Source organism: Myotis nattereri, assembly GCF_964212035.1.
Source record: "Myotis nattereri genome assembly, chromosome: 16".
NCBI lineage: Eukaryota > Metazoa > Chordata > Mammalia > Chiroptera > Vespertilionidae > Myotis > Myotis nattereri.
Genome location: NC_138091.1, coordinates 3988469 through 4013265, shown reverse-complemented (window position 1 = coordinate 4013265; position 24797 = coordinate 3988469). Strand labels below are relative to the sequence as shown.

General features: G+C 64.5%; 2 protein-coding genes across 2 annotated transcripts in view; one reads left to right on the top strand and one right to left on the bottom strand.

Moving 5' to 3' along the window:
* Positions 1-24797, bottom strand: part of SLC5A10 (solute carrier family 5 member 10) — a 76692-nt gene that overhangs the window by 16004 nt on the left and 35891 nt on the right. The window contains exons 8-9 of the mRNA XM_081108816.1: positions 23895-24100; positions 20326-20461 (exon numbers count right to left, since the gene is read on the bottom strand). Of these exons, the coding sequence (XP_080964942.1) occupies positions 20326-20461; positions 23895-24100 (342 nt within the window). The remainder of the gene's footprint in view (positions 1-20325; positions 20462-23894; positions 24101-24797) is intronic.
* FAM83G (family with sequence similarity 83 member G) lies at positions 99-24365 on the top strand (the record flags this gene model as incomplete). The annotated part of the gene is made up of 5 exons (XM_081108815.1): positions 99-620; positions 10433-10600; positions 17956-18080; positions 18654-19905; positions 23412-24365. The coding sequence occupies 5 exons, from the start codon at positions 99-101 to the stop codon at positions 23757-23759; spliced, it is 2415 nt and encodes an 804-aa protein (XP_080964941.1). The 3' UTR covers positions 23760-24365.

Genomic DNA, 24797 nt, shown 5'->3' with positions numbered 1-24797 from the left:
AGACCGCCCCGAGGCCCCGCGCTGTCCCCGCCGCCCCGACTTCGGGTCCCGCCGAGCCGAGCGCCCCGCCTCCCGCGCAGCAGCCTGCGCCGGGCACCATGGCCTTCTCCCAGGTGCAGTGTCTGGACAACAGCCACGTCAACTGGCGCTCCAGCGAGTCCAAGCCCGAGTTCTTCTACAGCGAGGAGCAGCGCCTGGCGCTGGAGGCGCTGGTGGCCCGCGGCCCCGAGGCCTTCTACGAGGTGCTGAGCCGGGAGAACATCCGCGACTTCCTCTCGGAGCTGGAGCTGCGGCGCATCCTGGAGACCATCGAGGTGTACGACCCGGGCTCGCAGGACCCGCGGGACGCGGGCTGCCTCCCGGGGTCTGAGGACCATGGAGCGCGGGACCGGGAGGAGGCCAGTGGGGCCGGGGGAGCCCTCACGGAGGCGGAGCCCCCGCCCTCCCTGGAGTACTGGCCCCAGAAGTCAGACCGCTCCATCCCCCAGCTGGACCTGGGCTGGCCGGACACCATCGCCTACCGCGGCGTGACCCGGGCGAGCGTCTACATGCAGCCGCCCCTCGACGGGCAGGCCCACATCAAAGAGGTGGTGCGCAAGATGATCAGCCAGGCCCAGAAGGTGAGCCGCCCCTGGGGGGACAGCACCTCCCACCGGTGAACACTCCTCGCGTGGAGAGGCCATGGTCCCGCGGGTCCCCTGGCTGCCTGCGTCCATGGGGTTTCTGGTTCTTGGCAGAGGGACCAGGTGCCTGTGTGTCCTGGCAGGTGGCAGCAGTGGGCTGCTGCATGGCATGGGCCGCTGTGCGTTGTTGGGGGTAGTTCTGACTTCCAGAGGCCTGGTGAGCGGGTCTCCCAGAAGGAGGTGCTGCCGTGGGGTGGGGGGAGGAAGTATGTGCCTTCTCCCCTGTCCCTGGGGATGGCTCTGACTCAGCCCTGAGAGGTGCAGCTCTCACACGCACCCTGAGTCTCTGATGCTGCTTTTGTCGGGTGGGGGAATGAATCGTCATGGAGACCAAGAAGTTGCCTGAGCCCATCTGAGGCTGGCCTGGATGGAGGTCTGAGTTCAAGTGTGCCTGTTTCCTGGGTGTGTGGGCCACAGGGCTGCTCGCTCCACCGCTCAGCTTCTCCATGAGCCTTGCAATGGCGGAACCCGTCAGCCGAGGGTGTGAGAGGCGGGGACGGCCTGGTCTTCGGGTGGGAGCAGTGAGTGCAGCTGAGGGTTGTCCACCGGGTTGAATTTCTCCCCCGGAAGGGACCTCATCGTGGACCTCCCCTTGCAGACCCCTGCCAAGCTGCGCAGTGGGTGGCCATACTCAGTTGACACCCTGACGCATATTCTGAGAAGAGGAGCTTACCACTTGCAGAGACAGCCAGGCCATTGCTGGACAGCATGACCTTGAGCGGTTGCTTCTCCCTGCCGAGTGGAAGTGCCTTTCGCACGGTTCCAAAGCACATCCTGGCGTGATTGGCACAGCCTGCCTGCCAGCTGTGTGAGGAGGAGTCTGAGGCCAGGCCCTGGCTCGGCAGAGAGCAGTGAGTGACTGGGCTGTAGGCAGGTATTTCTAGTGGAATCTCACCCCTTCGCGGTTCCAGGCCCAGAGGGGGCAGTAAATGGCACAAGACCTGAACCTTGGCTGTGGGGGCCATTCCAGCTGCCAGACAGGCCTGGGGAGCTCTTCCGCAAAGAAAGCAGAGTGGGTCAGGAGTTGAGGCGTAGCCGCGGCTTCGGCTTCCAGAGCGGAGCGTCTGTCTCCGAGGGGGCTGGCTGGGGCCGATGGCCTGTGCCAGGGGCCGGCTCTCAGCCTGTCCAGGCAGCGCCGGGGCTTCGGGTCTCTGGGCTGTGAATGGAGGTGGCGAGGATAAAAGCCGCATCTCTGGCTGTTGTGAGGATAGAATTGGGTAATGGGCGTGAGGAAGAGGAGGAGAAGGGGGAGGAGGAAGGGGCTTTCATAGTTTTCAGCCCAAATAACCTGCCCCAGACCTGCTGTGGGATAAAAAGGTGCTGCTGACGTGGGTGCCTGACTTGAGGTCATGAAACCCAGTTCCCTGGAGGGCCTGTTGGGACCCATTACCTAGCCTCCACCCCCTTTATACAATTGGGGAAACTGAGGCCAGGAAAACAACCTGCTCTGTCAGGGTTCTCCCTCCTCTTCTCCCCTCCTCCCCACCGGGAGTGGGAAGGAGGCAGACACTGGATCCAGCTTGGCCTGGGAACAGCCAGCATCTAATCTCCCCCAGACAGAAAGACAGGCGGCCTGGCTCAGCGATGGGGCCAGATAGGGGCGCCTGGGGCGAGGCTGGGCACTCAGGGTGGCCTCCCCATGTCTCGATGGCTAGGGCTGAGACCCAGCCACTCCATTTAGTCCCGTGGGTCCTCCCATTTCTTCATTTGCTCCCCGCAAAAGCGCCACGAGGTGACGGGTGTCACCTGTCTCAGGTGACATAACCAGGAAAAAGTCCATCTCGGGTTGAAACCCTGCTCTGTTGGCACCACAGTCATGCTCTCCTGCAGCCCCTGACAGGTAGGCATTGCCCTGCTTCATCCCCCTAAGAATGGGGCTCACTGCTGAGCCTGGCGCCCTCTCAGGCAGCAGGGAGCCTCACGAGCCAGCAAGAGGGATCTCAGAGGCAATAGAGGCCAAGCTGCCGTCCAGCCCGTCTGCTTCCCTGCCACGTCCGTCCTGGCCCCCGAGGCCGGTGATGTGTGCGCAGGCCATCTGTAAAAACCACAGCTGCTGTTTATCGAGCGCGAGGCGCGTCACGATCTCAGGTAGTGGCTCTGCCCCATTTCTCAGATGTAGAAACTGAGGCCTGGCTGGCTAGTCCCGCCAAGGTCACCTAGCTAGTTCCTGGGTGGAGCGTGGGGGCCAGGCCCGTGTTGTCCTCAGACTCCAGGACCGGTCGGTCCCCGGCCATCCTGCCTGGCCCTGGCAGGGCAGGGCAGAGCGCCCACGAGCGCCTCCCATTTCCCCTGCCCCTGCTCTGGCTGCTTCCAGCTCCCAGGGGCTGGGCTGTGACACTGACGGATGCTGACAAATGCTGACCGAGCCCTTACCTGGCTGCCCGCCTGGGAGCCCTTCCTGCCGTCTCTCTTCCCATGAGTCACTTCTTTCCCCCTCTCCCCGAATTCTCTCACCCCTGGTACCAGTGAGGGAGAACTCCCCCGCTTCCCAGGCCAAGAATGGGGATCCCACTGTTCAGCCGCATGGCTGGAACACTGGACCCCTTCCCACTGGGCCCTGGGCTGGGGCTGCTGGCACTGAGTCAGGGAAACCCAGCCCGCCACCTCCTCCGCCTGGGCTGTCGTCAGCATGACAGGCAGACCGTGGGCAGCCTGGGAGCCTGTTCCCGCCAGGCTACCCCCTTCAGCGCTGACACCTGCTGCCCTGTGATTCTACACTCCTCTGGGGAGCCCGGGGCCAGGCTGGGCTGGGATGGGTGGTCCTGGGCCTCAGAGGACCACTGGCTGCGGCTGTGGCTCTGAGCGCTTGCTCTCTGGGCATCTTCCGGACCCCCTGGGCTCCAGCTTTCCTAGGTGGGAGGTCATCTGCCCGCCCCTGCCCCCAGGGGCCAGTGATTTGTCTGGAGAAACTGCTCTGGGGTTCAGCTGCAGGCCAGGGGCTGGCTACAGCCTCAGAGAGAAGGGGAGAGGCTGGGTGGCAGGACGGTAGCATGCACCCCCCCCCCCTCCACATGGGACCAGAGCCTGGCAGCCGTGGGGAGGCCCCAGGGGCAGGGGGAGTCATACACCCTGAGGAAACTGGGGGAGAATGAGTGGCCAGGGCGAGCCTGCATGCGATTTCACGCCAGCCAGGCCGGGCGCGGGAGCAGAGACCCAGAGAAGTTCTGTTTCTTGCCAAGTGCCACCAGCAGGAAGGGCAGGAACCAGGTCGCGCGATGCCTGACCAAGCCCACGTCTTTTCTCTCCGGCCCCCGTCACACACTGGAGTTCTGACTGATGGTTGCCTCCAGGAGAATGAAAGCACTTGAATGAGGCATTTATTAAACACCAGGTGTATGCCAGGTGCTGTCATCCTCCCGGCAACTCCATAGACGAGGGTGCAGATGAGGAAGCAGGCCTGGTAGGGCTGACCTCTCCATAGCTTGTCGGAGGTCACAGAGCTGACACCGAGGGGCTGGGCGCAGAACCCAGGTCGCGGGCTCGGACCCTTTCCCGGGAGCAGCAGCGTCTTGGCTGTCCCTGCTGAGCCAGCCCTGGGAGCAGTGCAGCCTTGCGGCTCCCCAGCGCACTCGGGACCGGAAAAGTACTGCCTCGGGCGCCCTGTCCCCACAGGTCCCACACACGGCTCTCCGAGAGGGGCTGGCGGGGACAGGGTGACCGGGAGCCAAGGCGGGTCCCTGCGGACCAGAGGGAGAGCTCTCCCTGTCCCTGAGCTGGGCAGCGCCCCAGAGGCCCCAGGGCCAGCAGCAATCCCCAGGGCACAGCAGGTCCAGGGAGCTGCCTCCTGGCAATTCCCAGCCCCGGGCCCACGGCCCTCCCCTGCAGGCAGGGAGCCAGCTGATAACACAGTCCCAGTGGCCTTTGCATCTTGAGAGTTTGGGGAGAGCCAGGAGGGCTCTGCCAGGAAGCAGGGCGGCCCCTCGGTGCACACCTGGTTCCTGCGGGCAGGCAGCCTCAGACCTGCCAGCAGCCTCAGACCTGCAGGCCCTGCCCTCCCTCGACCCTGGGAGGTGGGGCCTGGCGTCATCGTCCTGTGGCAGATGAGGATCGGAGGCTCGGAGCAGGCCGGGGCCTGCCGCCCTCGCACCAGCCGCCTTGGCGTGGCCAGCCTGCTCTGGGCTCCACAGAACCCCACTCGCCCTGGTCTGACAGGCTCACCCTGAAGCCGAGGCTCCGCCCTGGGCCAGCAGAGAGGGGCTGGTCTTCTCAGAGGCCCCTGGCTCACCTGCCCAGCTCAGCCACGTCCTGGCTACATGACCTTGGGCCTCGGTTTCTTCAGCTCGTACAATGGGAATTGGGCACTTGTCCTGAGGCAGTAACCCGTGAGTGCCCACAGGCTGCCGAGTGCAGGGCACAACCAGCGGGCCTGGCCTGGGTGGGCTACGCCACCTCCTTTGTGGGGTCCCGGTGACCCCAGGCTCAGGCACCTTCCCAGGTTAAGTGCCGCATGGGCGGTGGAAAGGCTCGCTGCCCCGCAGGCCCGGCGCGAGCCCAGCGCAGCTGTTAACCGTGCCCGAGACAGCCCCTCTGCCTCCGACCCCCACTCCTGCCCCTTCGGTGCCATGGCGATGGCGGCGCCTGCCTCAGAGCTGTGGTGGGATTGAATGGAATAGGGATGTAAAGCACTTGGTGTGGTATCTGGCATGGAGCTGGCATTCCTCCCGCATCCTCTTCCCGCCTTCCCTCTGCCTTTCTCCTCACCGCCCTCCTGACAGCCCCTCTCTGGGAGAAGCGGTGAGCTCCCCATCCTGCAGGCGTTCAGGCAGGGGCTTGGGGGGCACAGCAGAGGGTGTGGCTCGCCGGCGGCCTTGGCAAGTCTCTAATAGGCCAGTCTTCTGGGGGCTTAGGATGCTCGCTGGGACTCGGGGGAAGCTAAGGCTTTAAAGGCTTTTGAAATTATGACTCTGAGATTTCCCAGTTTGAAAACCCTCCGTTTATGCCAGTCACTGACAACTGTGGGCGGTCTGCTGGGCTGGGTCCTGCACCCGCGGGCCGGGAAGCTTGGAGGATGTGGGCACCTGGAGCTGGTGGAAGCGGGAGCAGCCTGTCCTCCTGTCCGGTCCACAGGGCACAGCCTGGCCCCCCGATGGCCTTTCCCAGGCTCTGCCAGCGCAGTCCTGAGCCCGGTGAGGAGCTGGTGTGTCTGTGGGGAAGGCTGGAGCCCCAGGGCAGGCCTCCTGGTCAGAGGGCTCTGGGCGGGACCAGTATGGCTTCTTGACCTCATCCTGCTTCGGCCCTTTGGTGCTCAGGAGGCCCGAGCCTTCTTTAATTGTTCCTAGCGAGGCTTCTGTCTTCATCTTCCAGAAACGGGGGGAGGTGCCAGAGCTGGTAAATGTTGGAGGGGAGAGGCCCCGAGGCATTGCCCTCTGGGCGGCTCAAGGTCAGGGGTTTATTTCAGGACCCAGGGTGGCTCTGGGAGGCAGTGGGTGGCGGCACAACTGGAATCCACACAGGACGCCCCTAGAGAGGCTGACAGCAACTCCCCTGCCCCACACCAGCTCAGTGCCAGACCTTTAGAGCCAGAGGATGTGCAGACTGGTTTGGGGAGCACCAGGCGTGGGGGCTGCCCACAGGGGGCCAGGGGCTCCCAGGAAGCATCCTCTGCTTGGAGAACCTCCCTGGCCTTTCAGACAGCGTCTCATTTATCCCGAAGGCACCAGGGGAGGAGAGCAGGTCACACCCAGGTCTGCCCCCGCCCCCTGCTGGAGGCGGGCGGTCGGGCAGGATTGCAGCAGCTCCTGTCTGTCTCAGAGCCCATGCGAGTGGGCCCCTCCGTCTAGGAAAGGTCCTCGCTTCACCTTCGGTCTGGAAGCTGTTCTTACCGGGCGTGGCAGCCAGGCTAACAGTTTCCCATTTGGGACCGTGGAGCTGCTGCTGGTGTCCTCTGGCTTGCGTCAGTTCTGAGTGAAACCTGCTTGCCTTGTTCCTGTTGTGTCATGGTCCTGCCCCCTCGGCTGTTTTTCAGATTGTCTCCTTGTCGCTGGCTTTAGGTGATGTGGTTATGATATGCCTTGGTGTCATTTCTGTACGTCTCTTCTGCTTGGAATTCACTGAACTTCCTAAAGGCGGGAGTGCGTAGTTCTCATCAGCGTGGAAAGTTATGGCCATTATTTTTCAATGTCTTTCTGTCTCGCCCCCCACCCCGCCCTCTGCCTGGGCACCTCTGTGACTTCAGTTACACCCACAGCTCCCTGAAGCCCTGACCCCGTTTTTCCATCTCCTTCTCTGTGTGTCATTTTGGATAATTTTATGGACATGTCTTCAAGTTCACTGTCTTTTCTCTATAGTGTCTAATCTGCTCTTAATCCCATCCCATGTATTTTTCATCTTAAATATTGAACTGTTTCACCTCTTGAGGTTCAGTTTGGTGTTTTTAAACTATCTTCCCTGTCTTAAGTAACTTTTTAACATTTAGAATACTGTTTGTTATCAGTGTTTTCATGTCCGTAGCTGCCAGTTCTAACATCTGTATCCATTCTGGGGTAGTTTTGATAGATTTTTTTTTCCTCCCAAGAATCATTATTTTCCTGTTTATTTGTGTGTCTGGTATTTCTTATTGGATAGCATTTTTTTTGCTGTGGGGGGCTGAAGTTTGATTTTTTTCCTTTAAGTATCTTGGAGCTTTGTTCTGGGATGCAGTGAAGTTGCTTGGAGACAATTCAGTGCTTAGCTGGCTGCTAAGCTGTCCTGGGTGGAACCAGCAGGGTTAGTCCAGGGTAGGCGTTGGATCAAGCCTGGCCTCCTGCCTGATTTTGTAAATACGGGAGCACAGACAGACACATTTGCTCCGCGCGGCCCTCGGCCACTTCCTGCGGCACCAGCAGAGCTGAGTGGTTGTGTCAGAGACCACGTGACTGGTAGAGGCTGACATATTTGCTGTCTGGCCTTTACAGAGGCTCTGGGGCTCGCGTGCCCACTCCTCAGGCAGCAGCACCCTTTGGAGACTGCCATGCAGACCCTGCATGTTGGGGGCCTGCCCCCGGCTGAGGGGACGCGAACGGTCCCTGGTCCGTGTGAACCGCCGGGCCACCTGGAGGCCGTGGGTCTGGAGGAAGAGTCTCAGGTGGCTGTGACGAGGAGGAGGCCGGAAGCAGCTGTGCACTGGCAGCGTTCACTGCCTTGTCCTCACCTTATGCAGGAACCAAGGCACTTGCCTGAGGTCGCGTATCTTCCCAGAAGGACAGTCTAGAGCCCATTCTGCCGCCCAGGAAGGGCACAGGGAGTCGGGAATGCCCTGGCAGGGATGGCCTTGGGTGGCACATCAACCTTCCCCATTTTATAGATGAGACAGACCAGAGAGGGACACGGCGCACCCAATGCCATACCGGGACCAAGCCCGGAGCTCCAGCCCTGGTCCTGCCCTGCCCTTGCCTGGGCGCTCAGACTGCTAGTAGGGGCCCTGGAGGAGGGGCGCACTCCAGTGCCCTGTGCCCTGCCGTCAGTCCATCAGGGCCAGCACAGGTGTCACAGACCCGAGGCCTTGGCTATTGAGGCGATGGCCTCAGGTGGAGGGTCCCACCCACCTCCTCCAGTAACCACCTGGGTGATGGAGGTGCCTGTGGTGGGCACCGGGGCCTGGGCCAGGTACCCTGTCCACCCCCTACTGGCTTGAGGTGGGACTGGGGGTCCCCTCTCCTCTGGCCACAGTGTCAGCATGTCTCTAGTGGAGGTGGATGGGCACCCACCCCAAGGGCATTTTGGGTACTCTGAAACCGACAGCAGATTGATGGGGTCATTAGAGGAGACCGGGGAGCAGTCCCAGCCATGTGGAAAGTGGTGGGGGATTCGGACCCGGGAGGCGGGAGGCAGGAGGCAGCTCTGTTGGATGCGGCAGGGGAAAGGGAGGCGTGGAGCTGCCGGAGGAGCACACTTTGGGGGCTTGCCCACAATGCAGCCCCCCAGACGTGGGGAGGGATTTGGGTACAAGTCGCACTCGAGCCCAGCACTGATCCAGTCCCTGCCCGTGTCCCCCTCCACTCGGGTCCTGGCACAGCCATCCCCCCCAAGACATCGGCCCACCCTACTGCGCCCTGGGGCTGGGGACCGATGGTCTTCCTGGTGTTGGGCCCCTCCCTGCTCTGTGGCTGCATCTTCCCGGCAGTGAGACCCGGGACCCCGGGCCCTCCCTCCCTCCGGCTTCGGCTGTGCAGTTGGCAGGGTGTCCACGGCGCCTCGCGTATGGAACACGTGTGCCTGCCGCCCCTCCTGGAACCAGTGCTCACGGGGACACAGCCAGTTCACAGGCGCCTGCCCCTCGCGCTCCGCGGTCTCCCGACAGACCTCAGGCAGCGGCGTCTCCAGACTCCACCTCCCCTCTGTCTTGGAGGCTTTGGCCTGGCCTCGCCCAGGGCCTCGTGGGTCGGGGCTGGGGCTACAGGAGTGGCCGGAGTTCCCCTCGAGGCAGGGCCAGCAGCTTTGTGCTCAAGCCTTGGTGTGTGAGCTGGAGAGACGGAGAGCCAGGCCCACACCCCACTGGTGGATGGCAGACAGGGCTCGGGAGGGGCTGGGCTTGTCCCTGGCTACCCTCATTCCTGCAACCCAAGCCATGAGCTCCCATTCTCAGTTGACAATAGCTCCCGGAGGGCCCTAGTCCACGCCCCAAGCTGGGCCCAGCCAGGGGCTCTGCCCTCGATGAGCTCACACTGTCCCAGGCAGAGTCTGGGCCTCCCAGATAGAGAACCAGGCAAGGGATGCACCCCTTGGTGCCTCAGTTTCCTCATCTGTAAGATGGGAATTGCTGCGGCCACAGCCCAGAGGCTGGGACTGAACAGGGGCACTGTCAACCCTTGGCACAGGGTCTGGAAGTAGCTGTGCTCCCTTGAGGAGAAGGACTGTGGGGGGCCCTGGGTGCTAGCTGAGTCTCTTGCCCCAGCTTTCCCATGTGCAGGACTCGGGCTGCCAGAGAGCCCAGGGGCTGACTCAGCAAGCGGCACTGCACCCACCAGGCTGGCAGCCACCCTGAGGCAGTGGCTTGTCCACGTCACCTGGCCTTTCCCTGCGCCTCTCTCTCCTCAGGCCTTGGGCGTGTCCGTTGGACTGTGGCTGGGCTGGGGTGGGGGAGGTGCACCTTGACCTCTGGGGCTCTACCCGGAGTCAGGGCCAGGAAGGTGGAGGTCAGCTGTGTGGGCAGAGGTCGTCAGAGGACAGGAAGAGCCCCGTGCTGGTGTGGGCGGCGAAGGAGCCTGCCAGACCGCACCCCCCCTGGCCTACGGGGCGACCTCGGTGAGCCTGTGCCAGCTGCTGCCCTGCCTCCTGGCTGTTGACGCCTGGGGTTCATCTCAGCACCTGGGGTGGCAGGTGGAGGGCAGTGGTGTGACCTGCCACCTCGATCGGACTGGAACAGGCCCGGGGAACCCTGGCAACCGCAGGAAGGAGGCCTCGGGACGCAGCTCCTTTCTGACTGCAAGGCCTCTGAAGCTGCCCCCTCCCTCTCCTTGTGCAGCACACGCCTCCCTCACCTCCCACCCCGCCTGGTCACTGAGCTCGGGGTCTCATGTTAGGGAGGCAGCAGGCACGCTGAGTGGACTTCTCCTCTCCTCCCTGCGGTCTCGGAGTCCAGTCTGTGCCACCGATTGAGATACTGGGCCTAGAATTTCGGGGCCAGCTCGTCACGTCCCAGTCCCCGTCCTGAGGTGTGGGGAGCAGAGCTGGAGTGGCCCAGAGAGGTGGCAGGCACGGGCGGGTTGTTTGCCTTGCGAGGCACCTGTCCGCACTGTCGTCCTGCCTGACAGCCATCTCTCCTGTCCCAGGTGGTGGCCGTGGTCATGGACATGTTCACCGACGTGGACATCTTTAAGGACCTGCTGGACGCCGGCTTCAAAAGGAAGGTGGCCGTGTACATCATCCTGGACGAGAGCAACGTCAAGTACTTCCTGCACATGTGCGAGCGGGCCCACATGCACCTGGGCCACCTCAAGGTGAGCTGGCTGGTCACGAGTGACCGACGCGTCCCTCAGCAGACACTGCACCTGCTTTCTGTGGACGGGGCTGTGCCGGCACGGAGTTCGGCAACCCCGAGCCTCCTGCCGGGCCGCCTGGCCTCCGCTGCGGGCCGAGGGGCAGGTCGCTAACTACCTCCAACAGGCAGAGATCCGGCAGACATTGACGAAGGGCCCGTGGCCAGGTGCCAGAGCCACACAAGGGCCACCCCTCGTGGTTTTTCTTAGTAGCCCGTGCCACGCTGGTGACCTGTCTGCTTACACGCCTCCGGTGACGCGTGCTCAGACCCCGACCCCAGCAGCTCACGCCTCATCTGAGATCTGACTCCCAGAGGCTTCCTGAGTGTGAGCCACGCTCTGGCTCTGTAACGTCCACCACAGGCTTTGGGACCTGGCTCTGACAGGAGGCTCCTGGGCGAGGGCAGGGAAGGCCTCCGTAGCTGCGGAGTCAGAGTGGGCTTGAGGAAGGAGGGCAGCGTGGAAAGGGCCTGAGAGGGGCATGTCGTCGGGCAGAGAGGAGGGGTGGTGGTGGGCCTGGGCTCTGAGCGCTGCTTGCTGTGTGTCCGTGAGCACATTCCCTCCCCTCTGGGCCCAGGATCGCACTGGCCCGGCGGAGGGGGTGTGGGCCAGTGTGGCTGGCCTCTTCCGCACGGACACCTGGCGTTTGGTGCTCTGCCCTCCTTTCACCCTGACACCACTTGGCACCTCTGTGTGCAGCGCGCTCCCCAGAGAGTACAGGTCAGCCAGTCGTTCCCATTTTGCAGATGAGGAAATGGAGGCGCTTGCCTGGGTGTCACTCATGGCTAGAAAGTTAGAGAAGGGGGGCAGCACCAGAGCCCTTGGCTGAGAACAGCCTCCGACGGGTCAGGAGTCCTCGGCTTTAGGCCTGCGATCTGAACAGACTCCCAGGAGGAGGGGAGGCGCCAGGCTGGGTCACAAGGGGCTGGCACCTGTCCTGTAATTTGTCGGCTTTTGTCAGGTGTGCCCCCGATCCCACTGCGCCTTTTCAAGTGGCTGCGAGCTCCCCCGGGGCGAGGCTCCAGCTGCTGGGGCATTTTAATGTGGGCTCTTTAGTGGGCTGACCCCAAGCCCCACGCTCACTCGCCACACTCCCCGCCGTGTAATTAGCACCGAGGGTCGGGTCCGGGGCAGACAGCTCACCGTGAGTCCAGGGCGTGGAACAGGCGTCTCTGAGAGGCGCTGTAGAGGCCCTGGCCCTGTGGCCAGCAGATCAGAGACCCTCGGGGCTCGCTCCCCAGCCCCTCCCCCGACAGGCCCCCACGCCGGGCCCCTCCACGAGCCGGTGGGTGCTCCTCACAGCCGCCTCCCCCAGCCCGTGCATTCCCAGGTGTGGATGAGGCCGGAGCCCTTGTCCGTGCTGAGCGGGGACCCAGAACTGGGGCTGGCTGCCCCAGAGGCCTCGCCCCTTCCAGCGCCCACGCCTCTTCTCAGGGACACCCCACTTTCTGGTCTCCCCAGAGTATCCGAAGTGTCTGAGCTCCCGGTCGTGGGGGGCATCGAGGGCGAGGGGAGCTGGGCTGAGAACACACCCGCGGGGTGCACAGCTCCCACCCACCGGTCCCGTCCTTCACTCCCCAGTGCAGTGGGGCCTTAGGATCCGCTGCAGCCCCACAGCCTTGTGGGGCCTGGAGTGCGTGAGCCAGAGGGGCCTCGAGGCCGTCTATGCTAGGCTCCCACAGGACCGATGGGGAAACTGAGGCGTGTATTCCTGCAAGTTGGGCTGACCCTAAAAGCCAGTAGTGAGAACTCAGCCTGGACAGGAGGGAGCACAGACCGACCCTTGGTGCCCGACGTCCCTGCCAGAGCGGCCTCCTTGGGACATGGTTCCACCTCCCTGAGCCCCAGCGCCTCTGGACTGTGATGGCGCCTCATAGCGTTGTTTGAGGATGAAGTCAGGGCTGTAAGTGCTCTGTGAGTGGGGTGGAGGGGGCCGCTGTGCAGGACTGGCAGTCACAGGACATCATCAACCACAGGCCTCCACCCCCGCCCGGCTTGAAAACGAAGCTACAGCTGGGGCGCAGCAGCGGCAGCTCGCCCTGGGTCCTGGGCCTGCCCACCCCCTCACCACCGCCTGGCACTGGGGAAGGTGGCATGGTCTGCAGGGTGCTGTGCTCAGAGCTGGGTGCCTTCATGGGAAGGAATGGAGGACGTTGGCCTCTGAGCCGCCCCCTCTACAGCCTGGGCGGGCGGCTAGAGGCTCCGTGGGCCCAGCCCTGGCCAAGTGTCACCTTGTCTAGGGCCTGCCCACACGGCCCACCTCCCTGCCCGCGGGCTGGCTGGGCCCGGACCTGTCTTGGGAGCACTTCCTTTGCCAGTAATCCCGGGCTCGCCCTCGGCCGCCCGCCGTCCTCGGCCGGCTGTGCTTCGACCTGCCCCCAGATCCTCCAGGCCCAGGGCACAGGAGGCGCGTGGCGGGTCATCCTGGTGACCGTGGCCCTGTCGGGTGCCAGTCTGGGGGAACCAGGCCTAAGCCCCAGCTCTGCCACCTGCACTGAAACCGGGGGCAGAGACACTGCATCTCTCTGGACGTCAGTCTCATTGTCCGGAAAATGGGAATATGGCCATGTCCTTGGCAGGGCTGCTGTGAAGGGGAAGGAGGCCGTGTGGGCAGGACACGCAGTCTGCCTTTGGCTGGGGACAGGCACCACGCCTCCCAGGACACTCAGCTCAGGTCGAGTGCCGAGGGGCTCCCTTCCCCTCGGAGCGTCGTGGGCTGGGACCACCTCAGGCGCCTGCTCCAGGCGGCGCTCCCACCTGCCTCCTGAGCTTTGAGCCCCACCAGCACATTCTGGAAACGGTTGTTCTGGTTTCCAGGTGCAGCAGGAGGACGTACACTAGCACTTCCCCACGGATGAGGTTCTCAGCCTGCCCCGGCCCCGGCCCCTGACGGCCCCCCAGGTGGAGAGTGTGGGAATGACGCCCCAGATTACAAATGGGCAACAGGCCTTCGGGAGAAGACCCAGCCCTCCCCCCTCCCAGGACCAGGCCATGTGGCCAAACCACTTTTGGGGGTGAGACTGGGTGCCAAGGGATGTCCCAGAGCGAGTGGGAGCCAGGCTGGGCCTCGAGGCTCAGAGCTGGGCACGGGGGCTGTGGGGTGCCTGGCTGATCTGAAAGCTGTCGGCTGTGTGCAGCCAGACGGGAAAAACCAGTCGCCGCCTGGGCAAAGGCTGGACCCATTTCTGATGAACAAAGACATCCCAGCCACGGAGGCTGTGGGAAGGTGCTCGGTCGGGTGAGCAGCGCAGGTTCCACTGGTGCCCGCTCCCTCCCTCCCGCCTCGCTGCTCGGACCCTGGCCTGGGTCTGTGATGGACTCAGGGTGTGTAACGTATTCGGTGCTTCTCAGACAGAGGGGTTTGCCTGGCGTGGGACATTGGCAGTGCTGGAGCCATTGTTAATGGTCACGGCTGGAGCACGGCTGGCGCCTGGCGGTAAAGGCATGGCATTGTTCAGTGCCCTGCGATGCCAGGACAGCCCCACAACAGAGAATCCCCTGCCCAGAGTGTCCGCAGCTGAGCTGAGCAGCCGGCCGAGGGGAGGGTCTGGGCTGGCCCGGCGCTGCCCGCTCCCCATCCCCAGTGGTGGTGCACAAAGGTGCTCCATCCCAGGTCAGACGGCCAGGGAGGCCAGGGTGTGCCCTGCCCTTCCCCTTCCCCTCCCCCCCCCCCCATTGCAGAGTGAAACAGACCCTTTAGAAGAGAGTGGAGGCCCCGCAGGGAGGCCCAGTGGCTGAGCGTGGCCGTGAACCAGGAGGTCATGGTCAGGGCACGTGTCCAGGTTTGGGGCTCTATCCCCAGTAGGGGGCGTGCAAGAGGCAGCTGGTGTTTTTATCTCCCCATGCTGCTCCCTTCCTCTCTCTGAAAGTCAGTAACATATAATTTTAAAAAAGAAGAGAGTGGATGCTGGCCAGGCACCCAGCACACGGGGACACGCCCTCCTCTGCTCCACACATCTGGCCTAATGGCTGCCACCTCCAGGCCTGGTCACTGCGCTCCCGTGGGCCTCCCCACTCGTCCTCAGGCCCAGGAGATGCCAGCAGGCCCCTTCAGAGTGTGGGCGGAAGTCCCCACGGTACAGCTGGGGGCTGTCCTCAGTCCGGGGGTGGATGCCACTGGGGCGCTGTGGTGAGTCCCTCCTCTGAGCCCTGGCCGTCACGGACAGCTGACAGTGCTGGCTTCCCCGGACCCGCGTCCGTGTCGTTCCAGATACTCTCTGCTCCTCGGTGTCGGTCCCCACCTGTCCCCGCCCCCTCCGCTCAGTGGGAGGGATCACACCCAGGCAGGCGCAGTCACAGCCGCCTGTCACCTTGCACGTGTGGGGCACCCACGGCGCGCCAGGCACCTGCCGGGCCCACCCGCATGCGTGTGGCTTCATTCAGGCCTCACAGCAGCCCTGCAGCATCAGGGTGGGGAGGCCCATCTCACAGACGAGAAGACTGGGGTGTGGAGATGCCAACTCTTTGGCTGGAGCCAGGACTGGAGCCCTGTTTGACCGGAGCTGAAGAATACCCAGACCCACCCTGCTTGAGGGGCCTGCGCTTGTCCCCTCTGCCTCCCACAGCCCGGGCCTGGTCTCGGGCGGACTTGGCACCCGGCCGAGTCCCAGCTCTGGATGAGAACAGGGGTCACGATGGGGTGTGGGGCAGGGTTTGCCCCATCGCTAGTGCCCACCCCGCCCTGCCCCACACATGCTTGGGGCAGAGCTCCCTGGGGACAGGTGCTGTGCGCCCGGCCACCCTCCCCTGACATCCCCTCAGGGACCCATCGCTGCCCCTTTCGGGTCTGAGGACACAGGCTCCGCAGAGTCCGAGGGCTTGCCCGGGGCACCCGCTCGGGCCAGCCCAGTGGCCCCCCTGGCCTCCCCCTGGCCGCTGTGTCCTCGGCAGGGATGTCATGGCTCAGAGACAATGCAGCTTTGTGGGAGCCTCCGCTGCTCCCCAAGCCCTGACTCCTGAGACATTACCTCATGTGGGCCAGGCCCCATGGGGGGGGCCCGCCCAGGAAGCAGGCCTCTGAGCTGATATGAGGCCGGGGGAGGGGGAGTGGCCGCTGCCGCGAGGCCCCGCCTGCCACTGAGCCCCAGGCTAATGGGCCTGAGATGCGAGGCCTGTCCCCAGCATGCAGGTAGGGAAACCGAGGCCCAGAGAGGGCCAGAGACCTGATTAGAGTCACACAGCAAATCTGGTGCCTCTCGCACGGAGCCGAGCCCTCCATCCACACAAGGTGGGGTGGGTGGGGCAGTGGCTGGCCTTCCTGGGAGGAGGGGCTGAGGCCCTGGCGCCCAGAGCGCTGGGCGCGGAGCCCACAGGAGCCGCGGAGCTGGCTGTGGTTGGGCACAGGTGACAAGGGAGGCCTTGTACCGCCTCCAGGATCTTTGCTCCCGATTTCTGGTCCTGAGCGTGCCCTGTGTTGGGTACAAAGTCACAAGCGCTAATTGTCCTGGGCTGCGGCCAGCTTCCGGCTGAGCTGGCTGCCTGCGACGGGCGGCCTGGGGCAGAGGGAGCAGGCCCTGGGCACGGAACTTATCTGCCTTCTGGGTTGGGCCCAACAACAAGACGGCTGTTCGTGCCTGGCCAGGTGGGCGTCCACGGGGCCTGCCCCTTGACCCAAGCAGAGGGGTCTGAGACGAGTCCCCCAGAGGCTGAGGGCGGGGCGGAGGGCAAACTCCAGTCTCAGGCCCATCCCTTCTCTGTTGCCCTTGCCCCGACACAGGCCCACCTCCCCTGCCCACAGCCCCTCCTTGCCCTCAGCCTCCGGCTCTCGGTTCATGCCATGCGGCCTCTGCTGGGTGCCAGCTCCAACTTCGCGAGTCCCGCAGGCGGAGTCGGGTGCTTTGGCAGGTGTAGGGCCTGCCACCAGCACCAGCTGAGCCCACTCGCAGGCTCCAGTGCCCACCGCTGCCCCTGAAGTCCTCGTGTGTCTTAAACAGACTTGTCACCAGCCTGCGCTCCTGTCTGGAATGCCAGCCCTGCCTCTGCCCCTGCCCCTGCCCTTCTTCCCGCCCTTCACACACCGGCCTGCAGCCCCTCACAGCTCGAGCTCTGCCCTGCCCTGCCCTGCGGGGTCCTCATCACAGTCTGTTCTGTTGGCAGCTGGGACCTTGGTGGGGGTTGGTGAGTGCCAACGGTGGGCAGTCACTGAGCTGAGGCCAGTGCAGGGGTGAGGGTGACAGGAGTCGCAGGAGGTGTGACAGCCCAGCGCCCGCAGCTGGCACGGAGCCCCTCAGGAGGGACCTGCCTCGCGGCCACGCAGACCTGCCTGGGCGGGTGTTGGACTCACTAGGGCTTGTGTGAACTAGGAAATTCCCAGCCTGACCACAGCCTCCTGCGTCAACGCTCCGGGGACCCAGGGGACCCAGGCCGGTGTCTCCCAACACGCCATCCTGGGGTGCTTGCCCAGAGGAGCCCAGGTCTCCTTCCAGGCGCCCCCTCCCCCCCGCCCTTCCCTTAACTCTGGTTCTCAGCCGGCTCATCTGCCCTCCTGTGTCTGCCAGGCCCACCACTGGCTTTTCACAGCTGCCCCTCAGAGCTGCCGCCATGGGGAGGATTGGAGCCCGCATGGGCGTGCAGTGCCCAGGGGTCTGAGCCCGTCACACCCAGAGGCTGTGGGCAGAGCCACAGACTCCACGGGGAGGGGCCTTCATGGCCAGAGTCCAGAGATGGGCAGGAGTGGCCTGGTCGTGGACTTGGACGGGAGGCACTGCTCGTGACTCCTGGGGACCCCCCTCCTTCGTCTGGGGCTCCCCTTCCCCCCTTGCCCCCCTCCCCCCACTGCTTCTCAGGGCCCCTCTGGCTTGCTCCTGGGTACAGGCAGTGCGCCCTGGGTGAGCGGGCATCAGGGCAACAGAGACGGCATGTGAGAGGCCCCGGGAGAGGCCGCCTGCCGCCGGCCTGGGAAGGCCACAGCTCGGCTGAGCACCAGAGCCAGACCCCATAGGGCCGGTCCCCCCGCCCCGCTGTGCCGCCATGGGGACCTTCCTGAAGTGTGCCCACATCTCTCCAGACCCCGCATTGGCCCCGCCCCCACCGGAGCAGCATTCCCCACGCCGGCTGCAGGCTGCAGGTCTGCAGGTCTTGTCCTGCCTGGGCGTGCTCTCTGACACCTGCAGGCCTTGCCCCACCCTCCTGCCCCACTCACATCCCAGCTCTTCCCGCCCTGGCTCCACGCTGCCGTCCCACACCAGCTCCTTTCCCAGCCTCAGCCTCCCCGTCCCAGCTCCCCCACAGCCCTCGAAGCCCAGGCAGGGATTGCTGGGCCTCCCTTCGCGTGGTCAGTGCTGTGGTCATGTCATTCTGTCTCCTGTCGCCCCCAGAATCTCAGGGTGCGGAGCAGCGGGGGAACAGAGTTCTTCACAAGGTCAGCTACCAAGTTCAAGGGCGTCCTGGCCCAGAAGTTCATGTTCGTGGATGGAGACCGGGCTGTCTGTGGCTCCTACAGGTGACTTCTGGCTTTCTGGGGTGGGGAAGAGGTGGCTCTGGGTCCCAGCTAGTTCTGCCCTTAATACTGCCTTATGACACCTTGGTTATTCCGGTTCATTGGCCCCCAAACTGCTGAGGTGTGAGCTGGGCTGGGGCGCGCCCGCACACCACCCAGCTCTCCCGAAGAGGCAGAGGAGGGCTTTTGTCTGAGACTTGCTCCAGCCTAGAGGTGTCACCAGCCTGGAGGTGGGGGGTGTGGCCAAGATGGGACATGCGTGGCCCCGCTCTGCCAGCCCCACCAGCAGGGGCAGCAGGGTGGCGCTGCCCACGGCCACTCAGAATGACACCAGGTGTCCAGGGCTGCTCTGGGCACCGGGCGTGGCGTTTGGGGTGCTGTAACCCCAGAGGAGCGCAGGTGGGCGAGGGCTTGGTGGCAGGTCTGACCCCGAGGCTGTGCCCCGTCCTCTGTCCCCTCACTTATCGGTCCTGCCCAGGGCCCCTCGGCCTGGGGGGTGCCTGGGGGCGCGGACGCCCGCGTGGGGGCTCGGCCGGGGAGCGGCCCGCGCTGACCGGCAGCCGCCCTGTGTTGCAGCTTCACCTGGTCCGCCGCCCGGACCGACCGCAACGTGATCTCCGTGCTGTCGGGCCAAGTGGTGGAGACGTTCGACCGGCAGTTCCAGGAGCTGTACCTCACCTCGCACGGCGTCAGCCTCAAGGGCATCCCCATGGAGAAGGAGCCCGAGCCCGAGCCCATCGTGCTGCCCGCCGTGGTCCCCCTGGCGCCCTCGGGCGCTGTGGCCAAGAAGCTCGTCAACCCTAAGTACGCGCTGGTCAAGGCCAAGAGCGCCGAGGAGATCGCCAAGGTCTCCTCGGAGAAGCAGGAGGGCCAGAGGCCCCCGGGGCTGCGCGGCCCAGGGCTGGCCGAGCAGCCGGGGGACCTCCCGGAGCCGCCCCTGCCCGTGCACCCGGGGCTGCTCCACCTGGAGCGGGCCAACATGTTCGAATACCTGCCCACGTGGGTGGAGCCGGACCCGGAGCCGGGCAGCGACATCCTGGGCTACATCAACATCATCGACCCCAACATCTGGAACCCCCAGCCCAGCCAGATCAACCGCATCAAGATCCGAGACACCTCCCAGGGCGGCGCCCAGCTGTGGAGGCAGAGCCAGGACTGCAGCCCCGCTCCGGAGCCCAGCACACCCCAAGACGGTCTCCCAGCCAGGAACGGCCTCCCCCAGGGGGACCCCAAGCCAGAGCCCCCTGTGCCCAAGCCCCGGACAGTCCCTGTGGCAGACGTGCTTGCCCAGGATGGCGGCGGTGCCGGCTGGGCCCCAGAAAGCCCGGAAGAGGAGGTGCTGCAGAACAGAACAGACCACAGGCTGCCCAGGACCCCGGCCCCAGGCCCAGGCCCTGCCCCGCTCCGGCGGCAGCTGTCTGTGGCCCAGGGTGACCCTGGCGGTGAGGGCGGGGGGATCCCCAATGGCCTGGACCAGGAGGACGAGGAAGACGACGATGACTACATAACCCTCAGCGACCAGGACAGCCTCTCAGGCAGCTCTGGCCTTGGCCGTGGCCCGCGGCGGCCCTCAGTGGCTTCCTCTTCTGTGTCGGATGAGTATTTCGAGGTGAGGGGACACCCGCCCCCTCTCCGGAGGCGCCACTCAGAGCAAGAAGCCAATGGGCCGGCCCAGCCCCCTCGCCGACAGCTGAGCGCCCCCCACATCACCCGCGGGACCTTTGGGGAGCCCCTGTGTGGTTCACCGTGGGCCCAGGGTCGGGAGAGAGAAGAAGCGGGCTCTCTGCGGAAGATGCAGGCCTTTCGCTCCGTGGACAAGAACGCACAGGTGGGTCAGGGCTCTGCAGCGGGTCTGGGAGCCCCTTCCCTGGGCCTGAGCAGCCAGAGCGGCCTCCGCTGGGCTCCCTGATGAGCGGGGTAGGGAGTGGGTAGGCACCCCACCCCGGAACCCTGCACGCAGGCGCAGGCACAGGCGCATGACGATGCTAGAGACCTTCGGGCCCAGTCTCCCCTCAAGGCAGCCTCTGCAGCACTGGCGCTGAGTGGAACCCACTGTTCCGCACCCGTGTGCTACAGGAAGTCAGTGGCATCCCCCAGGCACACAGCAAGTGGTCCTCCAGGGGCCTTGTGTGGATCCCTTTGATTACGGTCCTGGGGACCATTCTCCTCCCTGCCCCCACCCCCACCCAGGAAACAGCTCATATTCATCCTTGGCCTCTTCCTGGTACCTCTGCAGCCCCGGCCCTACCTGGGAACAGTGCACGGCTGATCATGCCTGGCATGATGATCAGGCCCATGGGCAGCATCTTGAGGTAGCTGGCCAGGATGGAGCCTGCCTTGGCGTGGTTCAAGTCCCGGGCAGACAGCGACCGCTGCACGATGACCTGGGGGCACAGGGAGGCAGTGAGTCCCAGGGGCAGGACATATCCGGGGGAGCCCCAGGGAGAGGCCTGGGGTGCTGTCCCACTAGTGCCAGACCCGCCTGAGACAACCAACGCCCAAGCCTGATACCTGATGGCTCCCCCAGAAGCAGAGCTCATCCTGATTGGCCGAGCGACTGGGGCCAAGGTACTCATTCCAGGGACTCAGTCTCCCCATCTGTTGAGCAGGGAAAGTGGGTCCTGCCCAGCCTGCCTCCCAGCAGTTGGCAGGGCTGGAGGGGCTCTGGTAGGATGGTACCAGGGGACTCCCTCAGCTCCTGTACCCTCACAGGAGGGGCTGGCATATTCATGCATGTGCTTTGTGTCACTGGCAGAGGTCGGGAGCTCTCAGACCTGTGGTTGGGGGAAGCTTCCAGTTCTAGGTCTGCCTGAGGCATCGTCAGGTAGCCTTGGGCAGATCCTGGCTGAGCCTCAGCTTCCAGGTCTGCAGAATGGGAGGAGGGAGGGCTCATGGAACTGATGGCATCTGAGATCCCTCCCGACTCTGACATTACGAGTCTACTTCTTTAAAAAATCCACTCTCCTTAAAAACAGCTTTACCGAGCTATAATTCTCCTCTGGTTCAGCCACAGTGTACATGTCAGTGCTTTTTCGTATGTTCACAGCACTGTGCACCTGTGGCTTTTTTTTTTAATGTATTTTTATTGGTTTCAGAGAGGAAGGGAGAGGGTGAGGGAGAGGGAGAGAGAAACATCAATGATGAGAGAGAATCATTGATTGGTTGCCTCCTGCACGCCCCCTACTGGGGATCGAGCCCACAACCCAGGCATGTGCCCTTGACTGGAATCGAACCTGGGACCCTTCAGTCCGCAGGCCGGCGTTCTATCCACTGAGCCAAACCAGCCAGGGCGCACCTATGACTTTTAAATATAAGTGTTTTCCCTTTGCTGTCTGCATTGTAAATCCCTACCAGCAATGGAGAAGCAGGAATTATCTGAGGCTTTAGCTGTTGCAAGCACAGGCCAGTTGAACGGGCAGCGCCCAGCAGCGCCTTCCGTGCACGGCTCTCGATGGCACGAGGCGCAGGGTGCCGGGGACTCGGGGCAGGCTGATGTCAGTCCTGCTTCCCCACCAGCTCCCGGTGACTTGGGGACACTTCTTTGCCTCACGCGGAGCCTCAGGTTCCCTGTCTGGACAATGAGGAGGCTCTGTAGACCCTCCCCACTGGTGCCCTGTGACGACACGAGCCCTGGCACGGCGGGCGGCATGTCACTGCGCTCGGCCGCCTGCAGGTGGAGGCTGAGGCTCGGGGGCCGTCAGGCCTCCTGTGTGACTGGTTCTGCTTGTTTCTAACTACAAGAGTGCAGCCTGTGCCTTGTGGATGAGCTAGGACAGTGGTCGGCAAACTGCGGCTCGCGAGCCACATGCGGCTCTTTGGCCCCTTGAGTGTGGCTCTTCCACAAAATGCCGACTTCTGCGCATGGGCCACGAAGTTTCAATCGCACTGTATGTGCGCGCCCGCACGTGGCATTTTGTGGAAGAGCCACACTCAAGGGGCCAAAGAGCCGCATGTGGCTCGTGAGCCGCAGTTTGCCGACCACTGAGCTAGGAGACAGTGAAAAAAGTCTAAAGGAGAGAATGAGAAGTACCCTTGGTCCCAGCACAGAGCTGCCACCTGGCGCTGGCCAGACTGGGCATCTCGAAGGGGCATCCTGGTCTGGGACTGTGTGGAGTTAGCCCTCCAGGTGTCCTGGGGAGTCCACAGGTGCTCGTGTGGGTCACAGCAGAGCAGGCCCAGGAGGTCCAGACAGGTGGGACCCAGTGGACCCGTCTCTGCCTTGTGGGTGCTCTGGACCCGGCCTGGCTGCCCCCTGCAGGCCCAGCGTAGGCAGGAGGAGGATGGGAGGTAAGGCTGAGGCCAGGCTGCAGGCCACCAATGCCGGTGCCGTCCCGCCCAAGCCTCCCCGTGTCGCCCTCTTTCCAGACGGGCCCATTCAGCCCTGACCTCAAGGCCAGCCCTGCCTCCATGAGAAATCTGAATGATATCCCGCCCAGACGTGCCAGCACTGCACCAGGCCTGTGCTGAGTGGGGAGGAAACGAGAGGTGCCCGGGGTACAGGGGCACCGGCCAGCTCAGCCGTATGCCCTCCATAGCGAGCCCTCACTCCCCCGGCGTGCCCTCGGCCCTCCCAGGAGAGCCAGACGGACCCTGCGGTGAAAGCAGTGCTCCTCGGACGCCCACATGGGTCGCTTCCCACTGTCACGGCCCCGGGAGGTCTGTCAGCAGACACACTGAGCACCTGCTGCTGGTGGGGGAGAGCCCCTCGCAGCCCCTCGCTGGACGGCAGCCCTGGCCCCAGGGAAACCCCTCCCTGTGGGTGCAGCCCCGGTCCTGCCCTCTGGGCCTCAGTGGTCCAGCCTGGGAATGGGGCTCACGGAACCTCCTGCAAGGGGAGGTGTCCCCACCGGCCCACAGAGATGCTGGGCGGGCCCTGGGGCTGGCGCCTCACTCCCAGGACAGGGCCCTCGGGCTCGGTGCAGGGGCACGGCCCCGGGTTTGTGCCGGCTAAGGCGCTGCTGCCTCTCGACGACTTTCCCCGCCGGTGCCGGTGCCGGTGCCGCCGCCGCCCAGGGCCTGCCACCCAGAGGGGTGGAGGCTGTGAGGTCAGCTGGCGCCGGCACCTCTCGGAGAGGACTGGAGGCAGGCTCCCAGGGCCGCCCTGCGCACAGGACCTCCGGCAGGCGGGCGGAGGCGGGGCAGGGGCAGCGAGGAGCCGCACTTGGCGTATCACAGCCACGAAAGGCGGTTATTGCCACCGGACACCTGGGCGCTGAGGCACCAAGTTAGGAAACCAGCGGTCAGGCCACCAGCTGCGAGCGTGCGGCTGCAGCCGCTGGCAGCCCGCGGAGGTGGGTGCTCCTCGGATGTCACCTGTCTTTTCTCTCCCCCCAGGACCACCATCGGGGACCCTCTGCCTTGGAGACGGGGGATAAAGATGGCTTCCCACGGCCCTTGAGGACCCCGGGACCCCCGCCGTACTGCCCCGCTGCCGAGGGCGCCCAGAGCTCTGCCAGGAGAGTGGGTCCCCACTACTGGCAGGCCAAGGGGAGCCTCGGGCCCCACACCCTGCCCGACCCCGGGAGCCCACGGCTGGCCCCCGACGCGCGTCCCAGTCCCCTGGGGATCCCGTACTCCAAACTGTCCCAGTCGAAGCACCTCAAGGCCCGGCCAGGCAGCGGCCAGTGGGCCTCCGATTCCAGGCGGAGGGTGCAGGCCCCTCGGGACCACAAGGACCCCTAGCCCGGTCATCCCGGCCTCACCGAAGCCCAGGCCGTGGGGTGTTCCTGGGGCTGCACCGGGACGGGCAGGTGGGCGCCGGACCTGCAGCCCACCCTGGAAGGCAGGAAGGCCGCAGGCGATGATGCGGACACTCACCTGGTCGGTGCACCAGTACCAGGTGGCCATGATGGTCAGCCCGAAGGTCATCCCGGTCCACGGGAGGTCGGCCGTGTGGGGGTCTCGGAACATGTGCATGGCATCCGCACGCGGCAGGTGGCAGGTCGTGTTGGCAACCGTCTTGGATGGTATGGCCTGGGCGTAGGCGGCTGCCAGCTGCTCATACCCGCCGATCTGGTCGAAAGCTGGTGGGGTCGGGGCAGGACGGGGCGGTTGGTGGCTGGTGGCCTGACTCCCAGCCCCCCGCTGCCCTCACCTCGCAGGGAACTTCCTGTGGGTCCCGCTGGCCTCCCCACTCCACCTTCCCAGCGTCGGGGAGAGCGTGGGCGGGGGGGCGCTCTGCAGAGGTGAGTCCCCCACTGTTTTCTATGTATTTAAATACTATTAAATGAGCACGTGGTCCTATGGCCTCTCATGCTGGTTGGCCGTGGGCACGGGCTTTAAACTCTCAATTCAGGGAAGAAAAGTACTTTTTCTCAGCACGTAAGGACCTTCTGAGGAGTTTAGTGTTAAAGTCCTGCCCCAGGGGCTTCTGAAGGACGTGATTTGGGGCAGGCAGAGAGTGGCCGGCAGTGACGGCCTGAGAGAGGAAACCAGTCCCAGGGGACAGGGAGGGCGTGACAGGGCCAGCTGGGCCTCAAGCCCAGACCACATGCCCCCCTCACTGTTCCTGTCTGCCTCAGGGTCAGCCCCTCAGGCCCCGCCTGGCCCCCTGTGGCTTTGGCTGTGTCTGTAGTCACTCCCCTCCGTCCAGACCGGGCCTGGCCGCCCAGGCCTCTCACCTGCAGGGGGTTCTAGGGTCTCAGGCCCCTGGTCTGAGGAAGCAGACACCCAGAAGCCTGGACACAGGAGACCCAGGCCCTACTCCCCACCTTTCCCACG